The sequence below is a fragment of the Patella vulgata genome, chromosome 2 (assembly GCF_932274485.2).
Source record: "Patella vulgata chromosome 2, xgPatVulg1.2, whole genome shotgun sequence".
NCBI classification, from domain to species: domain Eukaryota; kingdom Metazoa; phylum Mollusca; class Gastropoda; family Patellidae; genus Patella; species Patella vulgata.
In genome coordinates, this window is record NC_065880.2 from 93628210 (window position 1) to 93652464 (window position 24255).

Here is a 24255-nt window from a genome sequence, read left to right on the forward strand (position 1 = left end):
CATCGTCACAGAACAACTAAAGATACACCAGTTACTCCGTCCAGGTAGTATCATTACAGGTGGGGGAGGGGGGGCTGGATGGCCGAATGGTTAGTACGTGCCCGCTGTATCGTAAAGTGTTTCATTGAGTCAACTGGCGTGGTTTCGAATCCCCGGTTGTACGTGACAAGGAGTAGGGTCGCCTGTCCGACCTCGTGGGTTTTCTCTGGGTCCTCCGGTTTCCTCCCAGCGATAAAGACCCCTACGCGCAAGCGAATAAATAAATATAAAACCCCATCTTAGTCCCGAAATGACCTAGTTTGTGTCGAGTGGACGTTAAACACCATCTCTCTCTCTCTCCCTCATTACAGGTAAATCCTGCTGAAGTTTTATAATACTGGTTATTTATAGTATAATAAAACAAAGACTGAGAGAGAGAGAGAGAGAGAGAGAGAGAGAGGGAGAGAGAAGAGGAGAGAGAAAGAGAGAGAGAGAGTATGTCATTTTAGAACTAGCATATGGTTCAATATTTTTTTAATAATGCAGTTGTCCGTAGGGGTATTTAGCGGTTAGAGGAAATGGAAGGACTAGGAGAAATCCCACCAGGTTGTCACGTGCAAGCAGAGAATCGAAAGCACCCAACTTATCTCAACGACAGATCTTGTCATTGTGTACGCGCACGTGTTCACCCACCAGAGATTACCCCCCCACCCAAAAAAAAATAAAAAAATAATAAAACAACAATAGTAACCAAACAATTGCAGAAACATGGGTATTTATAGATCAAACAGAAAGGACAGTGTTTTATGACGGAATCAACAACGCTAATCTTAATGATCCAACTCTTGCTTTAATGTATGGATCAATATCGAAATCCGAACCTAAACTGGACCCACAGTATTCATTATTAACGATATTCCCTATTATTGATTATTATGGTCAATAATTCTAAAATAGGTTTTTAACCCACCAATAAATATAATATACATATAGTAGAGATAAAACAAGAGCCATTTAATCTATAATTCGTTTTGGCAATAAAATATTTAATAATAGATATATATCAATGCCCGATAATGAAATCTAAATGAGTATAATGCATACGATCCAATCTGCTTATGATAAAATGACAAAATAATGGTCATAATATTACTGCTTCTCTAACAATTATTGTTAAATGTAAACTCGCATCAGTTAGGCGGGGAAAAAATCAAGCAATAAGATCAGATCATTTTGTAATGCCGTTTTATTTATAGCAAATCCATATACTTTTCAGTTCTGTTTTTTTTTTCAGTATGCTATGGTTTGTCTTCAATAAATGAGAGAGAGAGAGAGAGAGAGAGAGAGAGAGAGATTTAACGTCCACTCGATAAGAACTACGTCCTGTAGGGACTATCACATGGTTCAATTCCATTTCAATAATTCGCTTAGCCGTAGGGGTATGTAGCTGTGGGAGGAAACCTGACGACCGGGAGAAAACCCACGAGGTTGGACAGGCGACCGGGGAATAGCCATAATAAAACGTTTTAGACCAAAAGGAATGACAGGTGCGTCTTATATACTCACTGCGGCACCTCAATTTAATAATTTCAACATATTTGATGGCTGGAAATACGAAACGGTACAATAATACATCTATTACATCCTCGTAGACATAATGGAATTATTGAGATTGCGATATAACAGGGAGTGCCTGTTTTTGGAGGCTATGTCCAGTACTAAGGGGTGAAGCAAGAAACGAGTTCAAGCAGATGTTTCCAACAATAATCCATTAGTTAATCGAATAATCTTTATTACTTCTTGTATCAAGTGATATTCAAATTGATGAACATGCGGATAACACTATACTAAGATGCTTAACATGATAAAACTGATATATGTCGATATAAAAACCACATATTCATTTGTCACATACACGTGCTATTAAATTATTCAATATATTTAATGAGAAAAAAGTGACATTAGATAATAGAGATAGTAGATATTGATGAATCCGAATCGAAACACGTAGAGTTAACTCCCTTTTTTTCACGGTGTATATGACAAGATAAATATGTTTAATAGGTTAATGAGAAGACGTGATTAAGATATATAAGATGATATAGAAACCATTAGTGCTAGTCTTGATACATAGATATAGATAGATATCCAGATACTTGAAGGTTATCTATATACCATATCAATCTAATCCCCCTTTTCCTCGGTTCTTATTAAAATTTTGATCATATCATGACCTATAGGCTACCTTTAAGTGTCAATTGGGACGTTCACAACCTTAAGATTTAATTTCAGGGATACATTTGGCATCTAAAAGTTTGTAGGTCAGACGAAACATTTAATGGCTGTGTAGCTCACTGCAAACGATGTCAATAGCCTTTACTATTGAATAGACAATCTTGGTATAAAAAACAAACACCTACTTAAAGATACATTATTTAAGATTTAGATTAAGAGTGGCCATTCTTACTATAATAGTTCGACAATAGATAATACAAAATGAATTTATTAACAATGTCATTCAAATTGCTCCATTGCGAGCGAAGATATTAGCTTTTTAAGGTTTGACAAGATGTGTGCATTAATTGCAACCACAGCACTGGTTGTTCGGAGCTTGGCCTCGCATAAGCATTTTTAGATTAAATCAAAATATGGCTGAATCGCTCTAATCTACTTAATATCAGAAGTATCCGATGACACCAGGCCTTAAGAAAGACCCGCAATAGGCTGATTTAGCTCTTGCATAGTGTATGTTTAACCATATTAACAGGCTTCCAAACGTAATGAATATATACACATGTGATAAACGATTCCCTTGATGAAAGTAATTTGTTCAATACGGACCAAATACTTGCTTTTGACAATGGAGTGCAGTATATATGTACCTTGATCTCCAGGAAAACCAAAATACACAACCACTTGTATGCGTTAAGAAAAGTACTATATTGCCAAGTGTTGAGAACTAGAATAATTGTTCCCTGTAAAATAGGACTAACAAGATTACAGGGTACAATGAGTAATTTAGACACGACAGCTATGTTTCCCTCTAGTCCACATGGAACCCCATTTGTAATGGGCTATAGTAAGGTCTAGCCAACACTTCCTGATTAGTTTTACCCTGACAAGCGGGAATTCCAAGTATCTTCTCCGCCAACTTCACGATTCTAACTCGTGATATTCTGTATGGGGATATGGTACCTTTACCACCCGACCACCGAAACACCCCCGATTTAATCTTCCAGGTCTGTCTTTGATTACCGTCACGATTTGTCCCGTCATACTAAACTTAGCCTGCTCCGGTAGAGCACAGACACTAAGTTGGTTGGCCGACATTTTAAGTCATATATCGACGAGTATAGTCGAAAACATTAAGAATTGTGTAAACTGTTGATGCTGCTGCCATTTAAACTTGAAAAAGTTTAATAATTAGTATAATCATGTTTGAAAATGGCGACCTTTTAGGGCAAAGATCTATTCTCGAAGTTTAAAGTAGATAGTTCTCTTTGTATGTAGACTTCAGTAGCTATATATGTGTTTACACTTGCCTCATACTCTCAATTATGTAACATCAGCATTAATGATAGCAGCCGACGTCTTTGAAAAATGCTTAAAAATGATTTTTATGGTTCAGTGTTCGTATGTTCGCATGCTCATTATCTAATTCAACAATTTTCTTGTTTTAATTTTTTGTTGCTTTGGAAAGCTCACATAACTAACGTTCTTTCCTGGAGTTTTACGTCCACTTCCACCTTGGGTGATATCGCAGACAAGCATACATAGCTAACAGTTTCTCTATACTATTTATATATCACCTGTAATGGGAGTTGTGCTAGCGCCAACTGGTTGGCAGGTATATTTACCTGTGACTATAGTCTCTGAAGAGCAATCAACTATATTGATATTTCTGCCGTCCATTATAGAAATATTCCAATTACCACGAGGTGTGTTTATATAGAGAATTATAAAATGGTATACACAGAGATATATACACAGGTAAATATGAGTTTTAATACAACTTTAACATTAAATAATATCTATGTAGGTTCGATAAGGGCTGGAGCTAGTGTATACCTTCTTTATAGAACTAGAATATCATTATAATCCTTGAGTGGCATTTAGCGGTTGAACACATTAAAAACACAACACAGTTTATATGGATATACAATCACTGTTTTATTGGCATAGCACGACGTTTCGACAAGTATTTTCTTATCGTTATCAAGCACAAATGATGTGTTGTGTTGTGTTGTGTTTTTTAGAATATCATTTGTGTATTTATCAATTTAAAGACGCAGCGAGTCTATGTATGTTATTAAGTAGCCTCAAACCATGTTAATTTCTAAATATACATATGCATTTCAAAATCTAAATATGTGAGCTCTGTAAAATGTATTATCCTCGAATATAATCGCGTTTTTTTATCTCTGATTTACGTCCCTTACTATAAAGAAAAGCCATTGTTTTGAAAACTTGGTTGTTAAAAATGCGTTTTCCAACGCGTGTTGGAGAAAAACAGTGATCTGTAGACAGATTTGATATGCAAGGATTAAAACGGGAATGGATTTGATTATACTTAGTAAAAATATTACTACTTAAAATGAAATGAAATGAAGACGGGTTGCTATTTTAAGGGAAAGTCATCATTCATATACGATACGCACATGTTGTACAAAACAAGATATTGGATTTCAATCTTTATTTGGATTACACAATAATTAATAATCCATCATTCGGCATACGGGAAATAAATCAATTGGCATGCAACAAACACGTGTATACGTGTAATATACCTTAGCACCTAGGACTGTCCATAATTTTACATTTTCATCGCCCTCTTTAATTCTTTCAGCGATTGTGGCGTCATCTGGCGTAGTGAGGAGATTGACCTAGAACAACTGGATATATGGATAAGTTCGGTATGTATCCGGAGATTGACGGGTATTACCGGAGATGAACAATGATAACATTGAAAGGAAAATGAGGAGCAGCAGAGATTTTAATCTTACAATAAGAAAGTCATATTATACTGATTTCAATAGTAAAATAAATCCACTTGGAGACTAATGAGGACGACAAGGATTCTAGAGAACAGGACGAGCTCGAATTACACGTGTAGAGGTGTAAAGAATTTAATGTAGAATCTTATACATATATATTAATACATAAAGTGGTTAGGTACATCTGTGATATCACCCGTGTTCCTGATATACGTACATAATGTGCTTGAAGTATATAGACAGCTATTAATGATGAAGTGAAGGACACTCGACTGAAGGATGTCACTGTTACCTGTGTTGATTATATTGACTTGCTTTTCATGTTGTCTTACATCAAATATAGGTAAGTACAGGTAAATATTTATCTATTAATAGATGCATTTTGAATTTGAAATGTTATCCATTCGATTTGTTTGCATATTCTGGTTTGTGCACACCACCCGTCTTTAATATACACGCGAGTATGACATTGAAACGAAGGCTAGATTATTTTCTAAGCTACATTCATTTCTTCGATGAATGCAGTTTACAGTCAAGAATACAACAACTAAATGTTGAGCTAAAAATTGAATTCAATAGCTGTAAATTAATCTAAAATAATTTATATAGAAAGAAACAAATACAAACAACACAAACGTTGAGGCTGGCAGATTTTATCATCAAGAGATGAAGGTCAGATAATTTTAAAGCTGTATCCGTGTCTTTTATGATCGCAAGAGTAGAAGAAATAAATTTTTAAATATATATTGAATTCCTGTAACTCAATAGCTGTAGATTGATCTAGACTATTTTATATAGAATATAAAACAACATAAACAACACAAGGAATGAAACCAGGAAACAAAACAAAAACTCCGTGGGGAGGCGCAGTAATTGTATGATACATGCACACACTTGATAAATGAATAAAGTACGTATTGTATTCAATCAATAGCGTTTATTGCGTTTAAACACAAGACATCATGTTTTCTCCGATATAATTTTAAATGTTTGCTTGAATAAACATAATGTTAACAATGTACAATGTTTAGTACTTCAAAGGAATAGTGTCCCAACCACGGAACAATAAATGGTCAAATTATGAACATGGGAATATCGAAAGGGAAACACTGTATGCGTCAAATAACGTTATTATTTTATTTATCACCAATCCAGCATTGTCACTGAACATGCGTTTCTTTGTTTCTTGTATAATGGTGTACCTACAATAGGTGTATGACCTACTTATACTGAGTGAACACATCATCATCATACATCATGCATCATACATCATGCATCATACATCATCATTATCATACATCATCATTATCGTCATGTCAATGAGTTTTAATAGTTATCATAGAATTTATAATAATATTCTAAAGATCAAGGAAATACCGTGTCTATATGCATGTTGTACGTACTGATATTTAGAAACAGACAAGGCCCATATATCCAAACAATTATATTTAGAAACAGACGAGGCAATTATACCACGTACCAATATTGTCCGTAATAAACCCACTTTATTTTAGTACGGAACAGACATCAGACATCACACTTGGTATATGCTGATATAGGGGAACAGACACTTAGAAAATAAGTACGCAGACTAACAAACAAGGCTTATGTATACACATGCACTTAATACTTATTCGTACTGATATCGAGCATGATCCATGTATACCTCCTTGGGGAGGTCCAGTTTTACACACACTTATTGAGGAACAGGCATAACCCATGATACATACACACATGATATTGGGGTACAGACAAGGTTGTCGTGGACAGCCACTTGGTACCTACTGATAATTGAGAGCAGACAACACTGTTGGGACAGACACTTAGTACGTACTGATATTGGGGAGAGGACAACGATGTTGTGAACAGACACTTAGTACGTACTGATATTAGGGAGCAGACAACGCTGTTGTGGACAGACACTTATTGGGGAGCAGACAAGTGTCATGTGTACGGACCCATAATAGAGACTTTTGGCAAGCGAAAATTTCTGGTCCGTATCGCGTATCCGTATGGATTTTGCGTGTGACGTAATCAATGTGTGTGTATTTCTCATGTGTGATACGGCACACGGATACGGCAGCACGTATCGAACGGCTTTCATACGGAAAAGGTCCGTATAACATTGCCGTGCCCCTTTACCGTCTTTTTTACTACCTTTAGACGCTGAAATGTTGTATCGTAGCGTTTTCATGGATCTTTGTGTATTCTAGAACACGAAGGTATATATTTGATGTGATTTTAACCATGATGGTTGATCTACGTGCTAAATGTAGGGAGGCGGAACCTTGCAAATCTTTAAATGATTTTATTCTGTGGTAAACGGGTATAAACTTTCTGAAATGATACATTAGTGAAACCAAAAATTGCAGTCGAGTCGAAGTCGAAGATTTTTAATAAGATTCGACATTAATTTTTTTTAATAGCTCAGTGACTGTCGAGCGACTTCATTCCCTCCTGGAAATTGTCGGCTATAATAGGAATTTGACTAGTACTGATGGTGATCTTGGTAGATATCTGCCATCATGCTGTAATAGAACTAAGCTCAGCTGATCGACGCATACGTACGCGACGCGAAAATCTGCCAAAACTCTAAAACTACATTGACGCAACGTATAACGTATGCGATACGGATACGTGATACGGATGGGAAGATTCCGCTTGCCAAAAGTCTCTATTGTCCGTAATGCACGTACTTAGTGCGTACAAATATTGAAGAACATGCAAGGCAACCTAGTAAGAAAATTTATTATTGAATACTGAAGAACAATTGTAACGTTTCTGTGTTACTTATGATTATATTATATCATACTCAGACACGCGATGTAAAAAAAAGTTAGTTGTATTTTTTGTTCTTTTGTCGTTTGTCAATTTTGTTTAATAATAATATGCATGGTGGTTTTAGTGGGTGTATTGATACGATGATATCTGATATTATCATAGCATAATATTATATATAATTAGATTAATGTCTTTTTATTTCTAAGTTATACTAACGGACAATGATGATATTCCAACATGGACTAGTTTAAACATCTTCACAAACCAAAATACTGATGTCAACATCTTTTCCTATGATGTAACCAATGAAAACGATACGCTTGCCAGTGTACAGTTCTGTAAGTTATTAATACAGTTTTGTGTGTAATGTACAATAACTAAATATGACAGTTTTCTGTGTAATGTACAATATGTTGTGTGTGTAATGTACAATAACTAAATATGACAGTTTTGTGTGTAATGTACAATAACTAAATATGACTGTTTTCTGTGTAATGTACAATAACTAAATATGACAGTTTTGTGTGTAATGTACAATAACTAAATATGACAGTTTTGTGTGTAATGTACAATATGTTGTGTGTGTAATATACAATAACTAAATATGACAGTTTTGTGTGTAATGTACAATATGTTGTGTGTGCAATGTACAATAACTAATTATGTAAGTTATTAATACAGTTTTGTGTGTAATGTACAATAACTAAATATGACAGTTTTGTGTGTAATGTACAATATGTTGTGTGTGCAATGTACAATAACTAATTATGTAAGTTATTAATACAGTTTTGTGTGTAATGTACAATATGTTGTGTATGCAATGTACAGTATGTTGTGTGCGCAGTGTACAATAACTAATTATGTAACAGTTGAGTACACAATAACTAAATATGTAATAACATTTAAATATTTTCACAATTAATTCAAAAATTTAATTTTGATCTAAAACAGAAAGGAACGTTATAACAATGTATAAATATTTGTTGCCGTTTTCGCCATTTATTATTATTATAATTATTATTATTATTATTATTGTTATTATTATTACCACCAGTGTGTAGAAACTACCATCCCGGAAGTACCATTGTATTGGATGTGACTCACTCGTGTTCTGTAGCCGATCTTGGTGGTACGATATTTACTCCTTGGATTAGACCATCTTATACCGGATGTCACTGCCATCAAACGTCATCACTACAGGCATCTCATGACGTCATCATATCCGTGGCTTTTGATTACGTTAGACGTCAGAGGAATAAACTGGCAAAAATCATCATATTTACGGACAGCTGTCAATGTATGTAGGCTTTAATCAATTATTTTAACAGCTTATTTAACATTGACACTCTACCATTGTCCCCACAAGTATAGATACAATCTAAATGGTGTGATATACACTGCCTCGAACACGACACTTACCGCTAAATGAAACGCACTGTGGCCCAGGTATCATTTAATCTTGTGTATCTAGCACTAATTTCTTTCACAATCGTTAAATATCCAACCTTTGTTTAAAAATTCGTAAAATCTGTTTAAAATCACCATAAATCGTTTAATTTGTCTATCTGTCCAAAGATTTGATATTAAATGAGTGTGAAAGAAATTAGTACTTGGTACACAAGATGCCTGGGTTACAGTGGCGGTTGCTTCTGAATTTAAAATGGCACTTTTACATATTAGGGGTCATGATAAATCCAAGTGGGTTGGTGCACGTTAATACATTTTGACCGAAATCCCAAAATATTGAGCCACTGGAGTGTTGATTGTCAGAAGATAAAACAACTCATTAAAACCATGCCATTCTACAGGTGTATGAATTACTTGATAATCACAGCGGCCATTAAAACAATGCCATTATTCAGGTGTATGAATAAAATCATGACGATCCTTTACAACTACAGCTTCGACAAGCATGTAATCATTTATACAGCCTGTAATTTCGGAACCAAACATTGAAAGCATTTAGACAGGTTTATATACCCACCTAAAAGCTTCTTTATTAGTCCGAACGACACCTTTTCATCCTTTGATTCTGGAGCATAGCACATACGCATTTCAAGATGCTTTCTTCATGGAATTCGGTATACACACTAATCTATTCTGTTTATATGCTAATAAGACATTTCTGATCTGTTTGTATTTGTTGGTGAAAACACATTTGTCTTAGTTGTTGGTACGTGGATTGTGGATGAGTTACTTTGTCCTTTATTTAAAGATTCGCCGTCGATCCTTGATAGTGTCAATTTGACCGTTCCCGTTCTTCTGATCAACCCCAAGAAAATCAACATATCACAATGGCTGACCAAAATAAAGCATCATACCATCCGCCATTATCAGATTGTCATAGGAACAGCGTTTCAAGTCAACCACATTTTATGCACGGTAAGTCATTTTCATTAATGTTGTAAGCAAAAGATCTCATGATTAGAGGACCAATGACGTATTATGGGACACGGAAATGATATGAAATGGGGATTGACGTCCTTCTGTTCTGCGCCAACTAATGAAGACGGGCATACACCATACAGTGCGCCATGAATGAAATTTTGCCAAGGGTTCTCTTTTACGTGCACGTCACTGTGTACACGGGATCTCGGTTTTTCGTCCCACCCGAACGACTACACGTTTTCTTGTGTCCAGCAGGCCAACACCGTGATCGAACACAGTACATCCAGGCAAACGAGCCAACGTCGTACACCCAACGGCGCCTCATATGTGTTAGTATTTAGGTGACCGGTACCTGGGTCTTATTCAATTTGAGTGATCTTGCAAAATTCTGTCATCTTATTGGAATTTGTCACTGGCAGTTTCCACCCAAAGCTAGTTCTGAAAATAGAAAACTGATCTGTTTTCTTTTAAAAATGACGTCCTATATCTTTATTTGGCAGACGTAAGGTCAAAGGTCTAATCACAGATGAGCACCACCTTATAAAATAGTTGACGTGACACCGAGTACCCGACTGAAACCGTTTAAAATGTGGAAAATGCTTACATATCTAAGCTTTTAATGAAAATTAGACCTATGCGTTTTTCCCGACAGACAGTTAGGAATAATAGCTTGAGTAAACAAAATGGTTTTGTAACACATCGCGAGTACATCCACAAAACCGATGTTAAATGTCCTCAATGACAATATAAATCCTTCTGAATTATCAGTTTGGGGGATTAATCCACTTCTGAGTAGGTCAAAAGTTACCAATGATCAACCGCCCCCAATCTACCATAAATGCATATCTCAGTACAAGCTCACAATGAGTATCAAACTGTTCTTTGGAATCATCTAGAACCACATGAATCCTTATGATGTTTCACTTGCCTGAACTAACCCACTTCATGTAGACCAAAGGTCGCCATTATCAGCCTTTTGTACACGAGATTTTGATTTGATTAAATCGGTTGCTAGCTCCTGGACTATTGAGAGCAGGGCTTTACATTTAAAGTGACGCTTCTTCGATAGAATTCAGGCCTGTAAAACTTCAATACGAATATTAGAGCTAGTGGCCATCTTAATAGAAATGAAATCTTTTGTCGATCATCGGGATTTTATGTTTCATTTTGATGATCTATTGCGATAACTACTCTTCTATATTCGTCAACTCATTACTGCGGCCATAATATGTCCAAAATCATGATCACATGGCATATAAGTAATGGGAGTTTGTTCTTGTGTTTAGGTTTGATTTATTATCATTATCAAACATAACGAGTAAATAATATAAGTATTTGACTACTTTATATATTATGGACTGAAATAGTATTGTCATATTTTATGGCTAGTGGTTCCAGTTTATTAATCTTTATCACTAATGGTTTGGGGAGAATTCGTCAATGCAAAATGATCACAATGGAAACTTAATACTGAGTGGTTCCAACCATTAGTAAAATAGCATCTATGTCCTAATTGTCAGAGATCACTGCAACAAAAGTGAAATATATGATACACTTAACGATAATAATACAACATCATGGAAACAGTAAACCTATTAAATGATTAAAGGCAAAGTTGGTTTAATTTGTATCTGGATTGTGTCACGTAAACTACTTTCAATAATTATGTTCTTTATTTAAGGCCAAATATGTCGGACTGCCAGAGGCCTTCAGGTATATCATACATGTACTTGATAATCCAAGCAACATAGATTTGACTTGTGTAACCAGTCAATATGTCCTGATCGAATCGACAGTATCCAAACCTTCCTATAATCAGGACTCGCTTGATGCGATCAGTAAATTGGTAAGTCGCCGTGTTATTACATGTAGTTATTTATGATTAAGCAGTTTGATGTGCCTTGATTAACCAAACAGTATAAATATTTACACAAGTACAAACTTGGTTGTAATGAACCAATATTAAATTATATAAATTGTGGTTTTACAATATTATGGGTATATATATATACACAGAGAAATGGTGGTTTAACGTTCACTTGACACAAACTAGGTCTTTTCTAAACTAACATAAAGTTAAATTTTATTTCAGTAATTCGCTTGCGCGTAGGGGTCTTAAGCTGTGGGAGGAAACTGGAGAACCCGGAGAAAACTCACGAGGTTGGGCAGGCGACCCGAATCCTTGTCACGTACAAGTGGGAAATACGCCCTTTAAATATCATTTAATCTATCTATGTTTCAGCCTGGAATATCTGAGATATTATGGCCGTGGTTGCAGTCCATTCTACCTACGTTACCGCAAACATTTGATCCGTCAGCGAACATATGCAATGGGCCAGTCACCATCAATAATCCGGTAAACAAACTTTTATTTTAATTATCTTTTAGTTTAATGGACAATATAAATGAATGCAGACTATTGGCCTGCCTTTTGATTTTTTTTCCAAGTATTATATGTTTTGAATAGAAATGCTGACTGTTACATCTGTCCTAATAACCAACTTATGGTTTGTCTGCTTAACCAGGAATCTTGGAGAGAGAGAAAGAAATGGGGTTTTACGTCCACTCGACACAAACTAGGTCATTTCGGGGCTAACATATGGTTTAATTTTATTTCAATAATTCGCTTGCGCGTAGGGGTCTTTAGCAGTGGGAGGAAACCGGAGGACCCGGAGAAAACCCACGAGGTTGGACAGGCGACCCTACTACTTGTCACGTACAACCGGGGATTCGAAACCACGCCAGTTGACTCAATGACAGGCCGTAAGATACAGCACGCACGTGCTAACCATTCGCCCCCCCCCCCCAGGAATCTGATAAAGTTTGCTTGTTGGCCATGATCTCGTTATTAACGCTTTGATTAACAATAAATCAAGTAACCTAAATATAGACCGTCTGGTCTGGTTAACCACTGATCTAATATAGTGATGTAGTCACAGACTATCTGGTTAAAAATTAATATAATAAGTAATATGTTTTTATCTCCAGGTGATTCCACCAATTGGAGGAATACAGAATGAATTTAATTTGATTGAAATTACAAAACTATATAACACAGACCAACAAAAGCAGGTAAATTTTCAAAAAAAATCTTAACAATACATAAATATATCAATTGTTACTGGGCTTGTCTGTTGTCCTGTTATAAGTTCAGGGGTTTTACATAGGCCAAGCCAGTTCCCCAATCCCATTGAGACTTCCTGATTAAAATCATTGTTTACACAAAGCTTCACAGGGCGACATTTTCTGTATGGAATGAATGAATGAAATGGGGTTCTACGTCCTACTGTTCTGCTCCTATACTGGGCTAATGAAGACGGTCATACGCCATACAGTGTGCTATGAGTGAAATTTTTCCCGGGCAGCGGCACTATCGCCTACTCTTATATCGAATTCCAACTGCCAGGGGATCTTTTACATGCATTCCATGAAAGTCGTCGAAAGATTTTTTTATTTTATTTTTCTGCTTGTGTTTTGTTCGAAAGGTGGAGAAACATCAGGTATTCTACAAAGTGTACGTATGCCCAGTTCATTGTATCCGTATTAATGATAGACACATGGTGAAATAGTTTCCACTTGATTCACAGAAGATTAAACAACTTGCTGAAAGATGATCTGGGGTGACGACTACAAGCACACCAACATACACGGCTCGGCTAGTAAATTATATGCAGTTCCGGTATATATTTGATTTATGTCCTCCAAGATCAACATGTTCTTGCATTGGGTTCCTGTGTCAGTCTCTCTAACGAATGTAGAAAAAAGCGGGTCCTTACTTCAGTCATCATTTCTGAACTTTGTTTTTCAGATAGGACGCTGGACATTATTAGATGGTTACTTAGCAATAGAGGGTGTTGAGACTTTTCACAAGAATCATTTAATGGTAGCAACTATACATGTAAGTCAATCGTATTATATCCATGTATCGTTCATACATACTAAATAACGTTTTGTAATCATTCGGGTGGAACAAAAGAAACATAAAAGAACTTTGACGGAAAATGAAATAAAAGAAAACCACAACAGCGTTATCCAGGTAAAATTACCCTTATACCACATGACACATGTCCGTATACATTAACCCAGCCTGTGCAGAAAACTAGAAAGTTAAACCTAGTAACATTTGAAAAGAAAATGACAAAATTTTTGTCCGGAATTTAGCAATGTGTGCAAAACGAGTAATTTACTGCATTTCTCTTTTCCCTGTGTTATAAAGATACTGTACTGTAGAATACCTTTGCTTTCAGGAACCGCCATTTGTATTTCGTGAAGAGACTGAAAACGGAACGATTTATCGTGGTTACACTGTAGACGTGTTCAATGAAATAGCATCTAGACTCGATCTGACCTATACGATGTACGAAGTGCCCGATAAACAATATGGACGAAAGAACCCTGATGGAACCTGGTCTGGTCTGGTAGGAGAAATTCTGAAAGGGGTAATTTAGCATTTCAGATTTTGTAAAAATATATATTTTTTTATTTTGATCAATAAATCTATACTAGAAATCGATCTTTAACATAGATTCATTGAGAATTGGCTGATTCCCTTTTTTTCACAAATGAATTCCGAGATCTGTACATTTGTTTTCTGTCTAGCTTTAGTTATAATAAGCTTAATAATTTAATAATAATTTATTTATAATGCGCCTATTACCAATATAAAATTCTGCTCAATGGCCAGATAACATTTTGTGGACATCAAAATGGATGATAAAAAAAATGGCATACGATAACAATCAAAATATGGTCATAAAGATTATAATAAAATATTATTATATGACATGTAACAAAAAAATTAAAATAGTTTAAGGTAATAAAGGATAAAATAGAACAGCGTCTAAAACAGAATAAAATTAAATCGGATACCTGTATTTAGAGCCATAGTAGTCAACAAAAAGGCATGTTTTTAAATTGCGTTTAAAACTTTCAATGCTATCAGATAGTTTAATATTGAGAGGTAAGGTATTCTACAGAAAAGGAGAAGCGTGGGAAAAAGGGCGTTTACCATAAGCTTAGAACAAGAACCTTCAACGTATGTGCTGTAGATAATAATAGTATCTGATGTATTTCGTGTATTAAACCGAACACACCGCTCTGTTTAATCGATCAATAACCTTAGCAAGCAAGACTATTTAAATATTAAAGGTGCATTGTGGAAGATTTAGACCAGTACTGACTGTTCTTCCTATAATAATTCAAAAAATAGTTACTGAAAAATGAATATATTGAAAATGTCATTCCCATTTCTTTATTCTAAGCGAAGTTATTGGGGTTAAAAGATGTACATCACATCCACCCAATGGCCCAGGGGGTGATTAAAGGCTTGTCATCTGAATAGATATCATAATGAAGCCAAAAGAACGACCTGCAATAGGCAGCTTTTTCTCAAACTTTATTGGTTTTTATAATACATGTACTTTACTTGAAAAAAACTTATTCCAGTCTGCAGATATGGTAGTAGCTCCGGTATCGGTAACAGCGGACAGAGAAGCAGTCCTGGATTTCACCAGTCCTTATTATGACTTTGCTGGAATTCAGATCATGATGAAGAAACCAGATGACGAAACGTCCTTCATGACTTTTACTTTCGTTTTCTCTTCCACCTTGTGGTTATGTTGGTTTGCCGTTTTATTAATTACTGGCGGTTGCATCTATATCTTTGAGAGAAGCAGTCCATACAGCCCTAGAAATACACCGGGAGGATATTATACGATAATCGATAAGAAGGAGAAATATTTTGGTGTTGTGGATAGTTATTGGTACGTGGCAGCTTCGTTATCTTTGTACGGTACGTATTATTCACATTTCTAGCTAGCATGAACTATATATGTTGTTTGAAATCTTGGTGCTAACTCGCCGATAACTTGTCATTTTAAAGGAATTAAATCGCTAATATTTTGGACTTAGAAATTGACACAAATGGGTCATAACAACGCATATAATAATAATAATAAAATAAAACCAAGTACGAACAATCCAAACCATAAGACAGAATTCGAAGTCCTACAAAACGTTATAGGCAAAATAGTGTATTCAAGCAAAATAGTGTAATCAGCAAATGGACTGCTCCTCGTGTACATAATACACGACAAACAGTGGTAACAGGTGTCCGGAAGAGTAAGCTTACCCTGCCTGGCGCCACACCCGCCATAGCTGCATCCAAACTATTAGGCGAAATGTCGGTAAAATAGCGTGATTGGCCAATGAACTATCGGTATGCAAAATGCACGCGATGAACTGTGTTAACGATGTAGTAGACATTATCAGGGAGATAGTAATAGTATACGTGTCAATTAAATATATCTAGAATAATAGCCGAGAGAGACACGTTATATTTACCAATCAAATCAATATGACGGCCATAAAACTTTTTAAAGGTTTTAATAAGTTTAGTGCGCAAGTATCCTTGTAGTTGAAGCTTAGATGACAAATGCCTCGATCTACTTAAAAAATCAGAATAAAAGGAACAAGCTCTCGCGTAACGAATTAGCTGAGACACAAACACTCCATAAGCTGGTGATATTGGAATGTTACTACTAATAAATGGAAAGTTAACAATCGGAAAGTCAAATTCATCACGTTTATCGTACAATTTAACACTCAGTTTATGGCAATTGTCAAAATCGAGACGCAGATCCAAGTAGGAAGCGTAATTGTCACTGTCAGTGGTGTTTTTAATTTCGAGCTCATCAGGATATATGAATTCTACATAATCACTAAATTAAGGATTATTAAGTGATGAAACGTCATCGATATATCGATAAGTGAAATTAAAAAGTCTGACTGATCGTTTATTAGTTTGTACGAGCGTCTGTATGTAATCGGCTTCGTACGAATAGAGAAACAGATCAGCAAGCAAAGGTGCACAGTTGGTGCCCATGAGAATGCCAACCACTTGCTGATATATTTCCCCTCCAAATTCAGCAAAGATGTTATCAATTAAAAAATAAAACATCTGAATTATCTTGATGGCCGTGAATTTGTTTTTGGAATCACTGTGATTCTTAACGAAATATGTAGAATTGTAATTTACAACTAAATATTGATATCTCGCAGTACCTGATTTAGACGAAAAGACACAGTGAATAATGTCTTTCAACCGGGCTTTTAATTTACTATGGGGAATTTTAGTGTACAAAGTAGAAAAGTCAAACGTTTGAATAGATGAGACTGAAGCAAGGGATCTAGCTTGCAACCATCAAGTAATTCTTTGGAATTTTCAATATCCACATTTGATTTATACCACTACGAGAGTATATTTTGTCACAGTATTTTTGAATACCCTCTTTAACAGCCGTTAGTATAGATGTCAATACTTTTGAAAGTGGTTTTGTGGAACAACGGGATGAACCTGCTATAAAACGTTGCTTGTAGGGATTTTTATGTAGTTTAGGTATCCAATATAACAAGGGCAAATCTGTATAGGTATCTCCACACGGAGTACCAAATGAAGTGAGTACAGATTTGTGATTGGATATAATTTCATCCTTACTAAGAGTAGATCGTTTATATGTAGCACTGTGGATTGGTTTCCCGAAATTAAGTTCTTTGAACAGACAGTCAAAATAATGTCGTTTACATATAAACATTATGTTATTGGACGCCTTGTCAGCCGGAACAATGACATACTTGTCATGCAAGGCATTGAGATTTTCAACAATGCTAACATCATTGAAAATAGACTTAGGCCTAGTGTCAACTGACAAACGTTGCATGTATATTCTTCGTTTAAGTAAACGACTGATAGACTTAGTCCAATCAGAGAGAGTATCCGAGATAACATCTTCCCTCTTGGCCCATGATCTAGCGTAGTCCTCTACGGCATCCATAATAAGTTTGAAATTTTGATCCCATGAAAATGGTTGCGGTTCCCGGTATTTGGGTCCTTTTGACAAAATTTCACGTAGCTTATTATTCTGGACTATGTTCAAATCACCAGTGACCACATGTCCAGCTGGTGGGTAAAGGAAGGACGACGTAGAGCACAAACAGGGTAGAGGGTCATCATATAATTCTTTTGCATTGATGTTAGATAATGCATTTCTGTAATTAAATATTTTGGATGCAATGGGTTTAGTATAAGTATAAGAAATCCTAGGAACAGTAACAGTTTTGAAGTAAGGAGGGATGTGTGCTGTGACTTGCTTATGGTGTAATATTTGGCTTAACCCGATAGCATCAATGCCTTTATTAGCAAATTTCAGTTTTAGAAATGAACTGTTGGTGGTGTGTGACGCATCAGGCTCAGTCGTAATGTCCAAACGACGGTGGGCAATGTCAAGAACAATGGATACAACCCTGTATTCAGTGGATGCAGGAATATATATAAACTGATTTACATTCAATCGTTTTCATTTTTACTCTAATTTCAAATCAGTTACGTTCGGCGAAATATGTCAGAAGTCTCAATCGAATGAAAATTTCTAGCGTCTGGTTATTCTAGTCTACATAGTATTTATTGCGCATACTCTCCCGATATAAATATGCTGTCACCGTTTCACATGACTTGTTGAATGTCTAGCCTCGTTCTTCGCGTCCCTTGTTAGAATGGGCCTGAAACGAATTATGGTACACGATTCGTGTACTAATGGTGAAATATTTATTTTGTCTTAAATATTGGATATCAGAAGCCCACAACATCACAACATCAATGTTGATTTAAATTGACAAATAATTCGTGTTTTCAATGTCGAAGATTTTGGATGATATTGAGTTAGAGACTTAGCTACTTTAATATATCGGGGATAGCTTATCAGGAACCTCATCTATAAAACATACTACAGATTGCGTTTTGATGATAGCATATCAAGAACACCAAAACCAACATCTGTGTGAAAGTGGTCTACTATCAAATAAGGGATAGCTCACTAGGAACTCCAGAGGTGCACTAACATATTAGGGATAGCTCACTAGGAACTCCACCGGTCTACTAACAAATTAGGAATAGCTCACTAGCAACCCCAGAGGTCCACTAACATATAAAGGATAGCTCAACAGGAATGCCAGTGGTCTGCTCACGTATTAGGGAGAGCTCACCAGAAACTCCAGTGGTTCACTAGCATATTAAGGACAGCTCACCAGGAACCCCTGCGGTCCCTAAACATATTAGGGAGAGCTCACCAGCAACTCCGGTGGCTCACTAACACATTAGGGGTAGCTCACCAGGAACTCCAGTGGCTCACTAACATATTAGGGGTAGCTCACCAGGAACCCCTGCCGTCCATAAACATATTAGGGCTAGCTCCAGTGGGTAATTAACATATTAGGGATAGCCCACCAGGAACTACATATTAGGGATAGCCCACCGGGCACTACATATTAGGGATAGCTCACATTGAACTCTCTCTCTATTATATTGGGATGTTAAACCCCATTTTATTTATATTATAGGTCCCGAGTTTACACCCAGAACGTTTTCAACTCGTCTTCTCATCAGTGGTTTCTGGTTATTCTGCACGATCATCATGGCGAACTATATCGCTAACTTAGCAGCTGTATTAACCACATCACGTCTAACAGTACCCATTGATTCACTTGATGATCTTGCCAAACAAACACGGATTAAATATTCTCTAAAACGAGGAACAGTCATACAAGATTATTTTGAACGCATGGCCAATATTGAACGAAACTTCTACGATCTGTGGCGCAATATGAGCTATGGTACAAGCTTTGAACTCCGATCTCAGAGCGTTGCTGTGTTTGATTATCCACTAGGTGATCAGTACTTAACAATTAAAACAGCCATAGAAAGAACAGGACTACTCACCACTTCAGAGGAAGGGCTCAATAAAGTGTTGACCGAGGATTTTGCCATGATCCACGAATCGCCTATGCTACAATATGAATTGAGTCAAGATTGTAGATTAATCGCTGTGGGAAAACAGTTCAGTTCCAAACCTTATGCCTTTGCCTTACCGCAGAAATCACCCTTAACAAAGCTTATCTCTAAAACGTAAGAAATGTTCAATGCGTATTGTCAAGCTAGGGCAAAAGATTTTGAAATCAATCATGATAGATATGATTAAAGGACAATATTGGTGTCAATCACATATCAATATTGTCCTTTAACCATTGATTATATTATAAGTACCAGTTATTGTCAAGTGAGAATTATTAAAAGATCGTATGTTTGATGATCTTATTTTAAGCAAGGCTCAATTTGTTATTAAGTATGTAACTGTGGCAAAAAATATTTTTTTTGTGTCCTCTGTAAATTGTTAAAAAATGACTTTTAAAACATTTTGCTTTGGCTTGACGATATATATGTATACATCTGTCTTATGCCTACATATTTTTATATAATCCAGCGAACCCTGAATAGATTAATTTTGTTTCTTGCATTCAGGTATTATTGATTATTCGCGATAAACACAGATGTAATCGATCTATAGCCAAAAGTCTCTACCCCAAACGGTTATAAAGGCGGCTATATTTACCAAACGCCAAAGACTTGTTTGAACGGTTTGAGGGAGAGGGAGAGCAGAGGGCGGAGAGAGAGAGCAGAGAGAGAGAGAGATATGTGTTTAACGTCCACTCGACACAAACTAGGTCATTGAGGGAGAAAGAGAGCAGAGGGCGGAGAGAGAGAGCAGAGAGAGAGAGAGATATGTGTTTAACGTCCACTCGACACAAACTAGGTCATTTCGGGACTAATATACGGTTTAATTTTGATTTCAATAACTCGCTTGCGCGTAGGGGTCTTTAGCACTGGACACCCGGAGAAAACCCACGAGGTTGGACCGGCGACCCTACTCCTTGGCACGCACAACCGGGGAATCGAAACCACGCCAGTTGACTCAATGACAGATCTTATGATACACGCACACGTGCTAACCATTTGAAAATCCACCCCACCCCACCTCCTGAACGGTATAAAATAATCTACAAAATAACATATAAAACGTTTTGGCGGATGTGGTAATCCATCTGAAATTATTCGGTGTTTTGATAAACTACCTTTTTTGTTAAGATAAGGGGAGTAACTCTTGTATTCTACTGTTACCACAGCTTGGTTTATCTAACGACAGAAGTATGGGTATGTGTGCCATTTTCATGTTTAGTCCAATTATATTTCAGAATTTTACAGCTGCAATCGGAAGTAGTATTAGATGCCTTGCAACAGAAATGGTGGACGGGAGATAACTCTAATCAGTCATGTTCTACTATCGATGAGAGCGATGGTTTAACCTTCCATACTGTTGGCGGTATATTTCTAGTCGTTATATTTGGTATGGGACTCGGTCTCTTGGTGTCCTTGGTAGAGATCATGTGGTACAACATCCGACCACGTGCTCAGGTAATTTATTTTAAGAATAATTTCCAGATTTTTCGCCTGGTAAATATATATCTTTTTAAACATATTAATGTCGGCGACATCACTTTGGTGGAAGCGGACGCTAAATAAAGCTAGTTCACACACACACTATTTTTCACAAATGAAACACTTTGACTTTGTCTGGAAGTTCCAACACAAAAATAAATTAAGCCGTTCCGAAATGATTACCTGATAAATAGAGAATCTCCTACTCGTCTTTTGTTATATTAAAAAATATCAACACAAGTCGATAAAGTAAAACAAAAACGAACATCGACGAGTGTTGGTATTTTTAGATATCAAAAAAGACGAGTAGGAGATTTCATTTATCACACAAATCCGTTCTTACATGGACAAATAAATAAATATAATTTGTTGCTATAGATTTCACTTTTACTGAACCCGATTAGATTACTGCGTAGTGATAATCATTTTTTGGCAGCAATTCAACCATTGCAAAGTCCTTTATATTGACCCAGTGTTTCCATCAAGGTCAATTAAATAAAAATAGTTCCTTTTTAATAAGAAAGAAGTTACTTGTAATAAAAAAAATCAACTGCTCTCTGAAAAAAAAAATAGTTTCTTTTTGTTTAACCAATCAAATTCATGTAAGGAGATATCGCAGTAGATTATGTAATTTATCACACAAGCGATATCTACTGTAGAATGTAATAGTGGGTGATAAACGTGAATATTAGTTTTCCTACACCTCGGTTATTTTCAGCAAGTATCTTGGTTTCGCGTCCCTACCCTAGTTTCGCTGATATAAAATTATACGAGTTGACCTAATTTGTGTTGAGTAGACATTAAACGTGACCTCAACCACACATACACATCATTTAAAGTTGAAAAGATTGAACACAATTGCACCACAATGAGAGACATTAGTAAAATATCACCGTTCAACTGACACATACTGCATACACCGGTATAATATCCGCCTGGATTTGTAAATAGAATATATTTGTACTAAAAAACCATCGCGCAACGTCGCGCTACATGCATAACAAACGAGAGGTTTTATTTCATGTAAATAGTTGGTGTGTTTTTGTTGCTACTCATTCTTGTTGTGTTTCTTTGGGGCGGGTTTGTACGAAAAAAGCGTAAACTAAGGCTCTATCAATTCATGCATGACAGATATGACAATTTTCATGCCTTGGAGATTTGATCATCGATTGATGTCCTAATTTCAAGATGGCTGCGATGACGTCAAAGTCATTTACTGTGTTACATGTACTTCTTCTAATAACAACCCTGGAGATTATATCTCATGACCATTGAAATCGATGTTGTACGATGATACAAATATATTACATATGTATTAAATATTAAATCGATTCTATTTTACAGTCCAAAATCAAACAGCATACATTAAATGAACAGAACAGCCGAACCAATCTTGCCGATGATTTTGATAGCATTCCATCAGTCGACACAATAAACAGTGCGGAATCAGTGAATTTATAAATATTAAAATAGACTGTGTTTTGTACCATGTTGACTGATCTATGTGAAATAAAATTTGATTTACGATGCATTGTCTGAATTATTTTCTTCCGAACGGCAGTTCAGTGAAATCACGTGTGCTCGTTGACGTACACGTAACAGAACCCTAACAGATAGAATTCGAAATAAGAGAAGGTCGTAGTACCGCTATGTAGATGATTTTGCTAGAAGATGAAACCAAATAAAATTAAACGTCCTACTTGTCCGCACCAAATCTTCTAATGAAGAGATAGAGAGAGAGAGAGAGAGAGAGGGAGAGAGGGAGGGGGTTTAACGTCCACTCGACACAGACTAGGTCATTTCAGGTCTAACATATGGTTTAATTTTTATTTCAACAATTCGCTTTCATATATGGGTCTTTAGCAGTGGGAAAAAACCGAAGGACCCGGAGAATGGAGATAGACATGCACCAAGTAGTGTGTTATAGGGGTAATTTCGCCCGGGTAGCCGCCTTTCCGGCTATTCGTCATCTTATTCCAACTACCAAGGCATCTGTCACATGAAGCCAGGATATGCACGTAAACTTGTTTTGCCTTCCTGTCTGAACGATGAGACATCGTTATTTGCCAGACCGTCAAACCTGCACCGCCAATAAGGCGGAGACATGAACAATCTCATGGAGATTTCTCATTCACACCGGGCGGGGTCGACCCGGGACCACCTGGTTAGTGAAATCACCGGGATCAAACCCGACACGTCCATAGTTACTGAGCCACTGATACCAAACTTAGGCTGCGTGTCTGAGAACAGACACTAAGCTAGTTGGCCGACATTTTAAGTCCTGAATCAACAATTGTAGTCGAAAACAATAAGCATATTTCGAGAATGTTGGGAAGTATTTGTAATATGTCTCTCTTATTCTAAAATAACCAACCAACAGCCAACTATTTTTTCATGTGTTCCAAGGTGTGCCGTTGGCAACAAAAGGTTGAGAGCCACTGGTTAGATTGTCATCGCTTTATCCAAACTTTTCGCGCAGTTGTAAATTTAAATTGACTAAACAGAACCGTTGTAGCAACGTTTTGTTAGAATAACACTACGAATTACATTGTCGATATCATTTGCCATTCGGGGCAATCCCGACTAAAACAGAACCGTTGGAACGTGGTCTTTACATCTTGGTTCTCTACAATTTAGAAAAATATCCGATTGTCAACGTTAAGTGATTACATTAATCTTTAAGTGGCATTTAGCGATTGGGAAACACATTAACAGAACACAGTTTTTATGGGAAACAATCACTGGTTTATTCTAAAAGCACAACGTTTCGACAAGTATCATCTTATT

The 24255-nt window shown here is 36.3% G+C and overlaps 1 protein-coding gene across 2 annotated transcripts; it reads left to right on the forward strand.

Moving 5' to 3' along the window:
• The first annotated feature begins 3849 nt into the window (after nucleotides 1–3849).
• LOC126809806 (ionotropic receptor 25a) lies at nucleotides 3850–22978 on the forward strand. Of its 2 annotated transcripts, XM_050534597.2 has the most exons (14): nucleotides 3850–3969; nucleotides 4826–5316; nucleotides 7961–8092; nucleotides 8809–9051; nucleotides 9970–10136; nucleotides 11824–11988; nucleotides 12385–12498; nucleotides 13131–13214; nucleotides 13951–14040; nucleotides 14390–14581; nucleotides 15588–15933; nucleotides 19536–20100; nucleotides 21225–21444; nucleotides 22813–22978. In XM_050534597.2, exons 2-14 carry the CDS (start codon nucleotides 5253–5255, stop codon nucleotides 22927–22929), a joined length of 2499 nt encoding a protein of 832 aa, XP_050390554.1. In that variant the 5' UTR covers nucleotides 3850–3969; nucleotides 4826–5252; the 3' UTR covers nucleotides 22930–22978. The 2 variants fall into 2 exon arrangements, with proteins under 2 accessions (XP_050390554.1, XP_050390555.1); XM_050534598.2 differs by lacking the exon at nucleotides 3850–3969 and having other exon boundaries at nucleotides 4726–5316.
• The last annotated feature ends 1277 nt before the right edge of the window (nucleotides 22979–24255 follow it).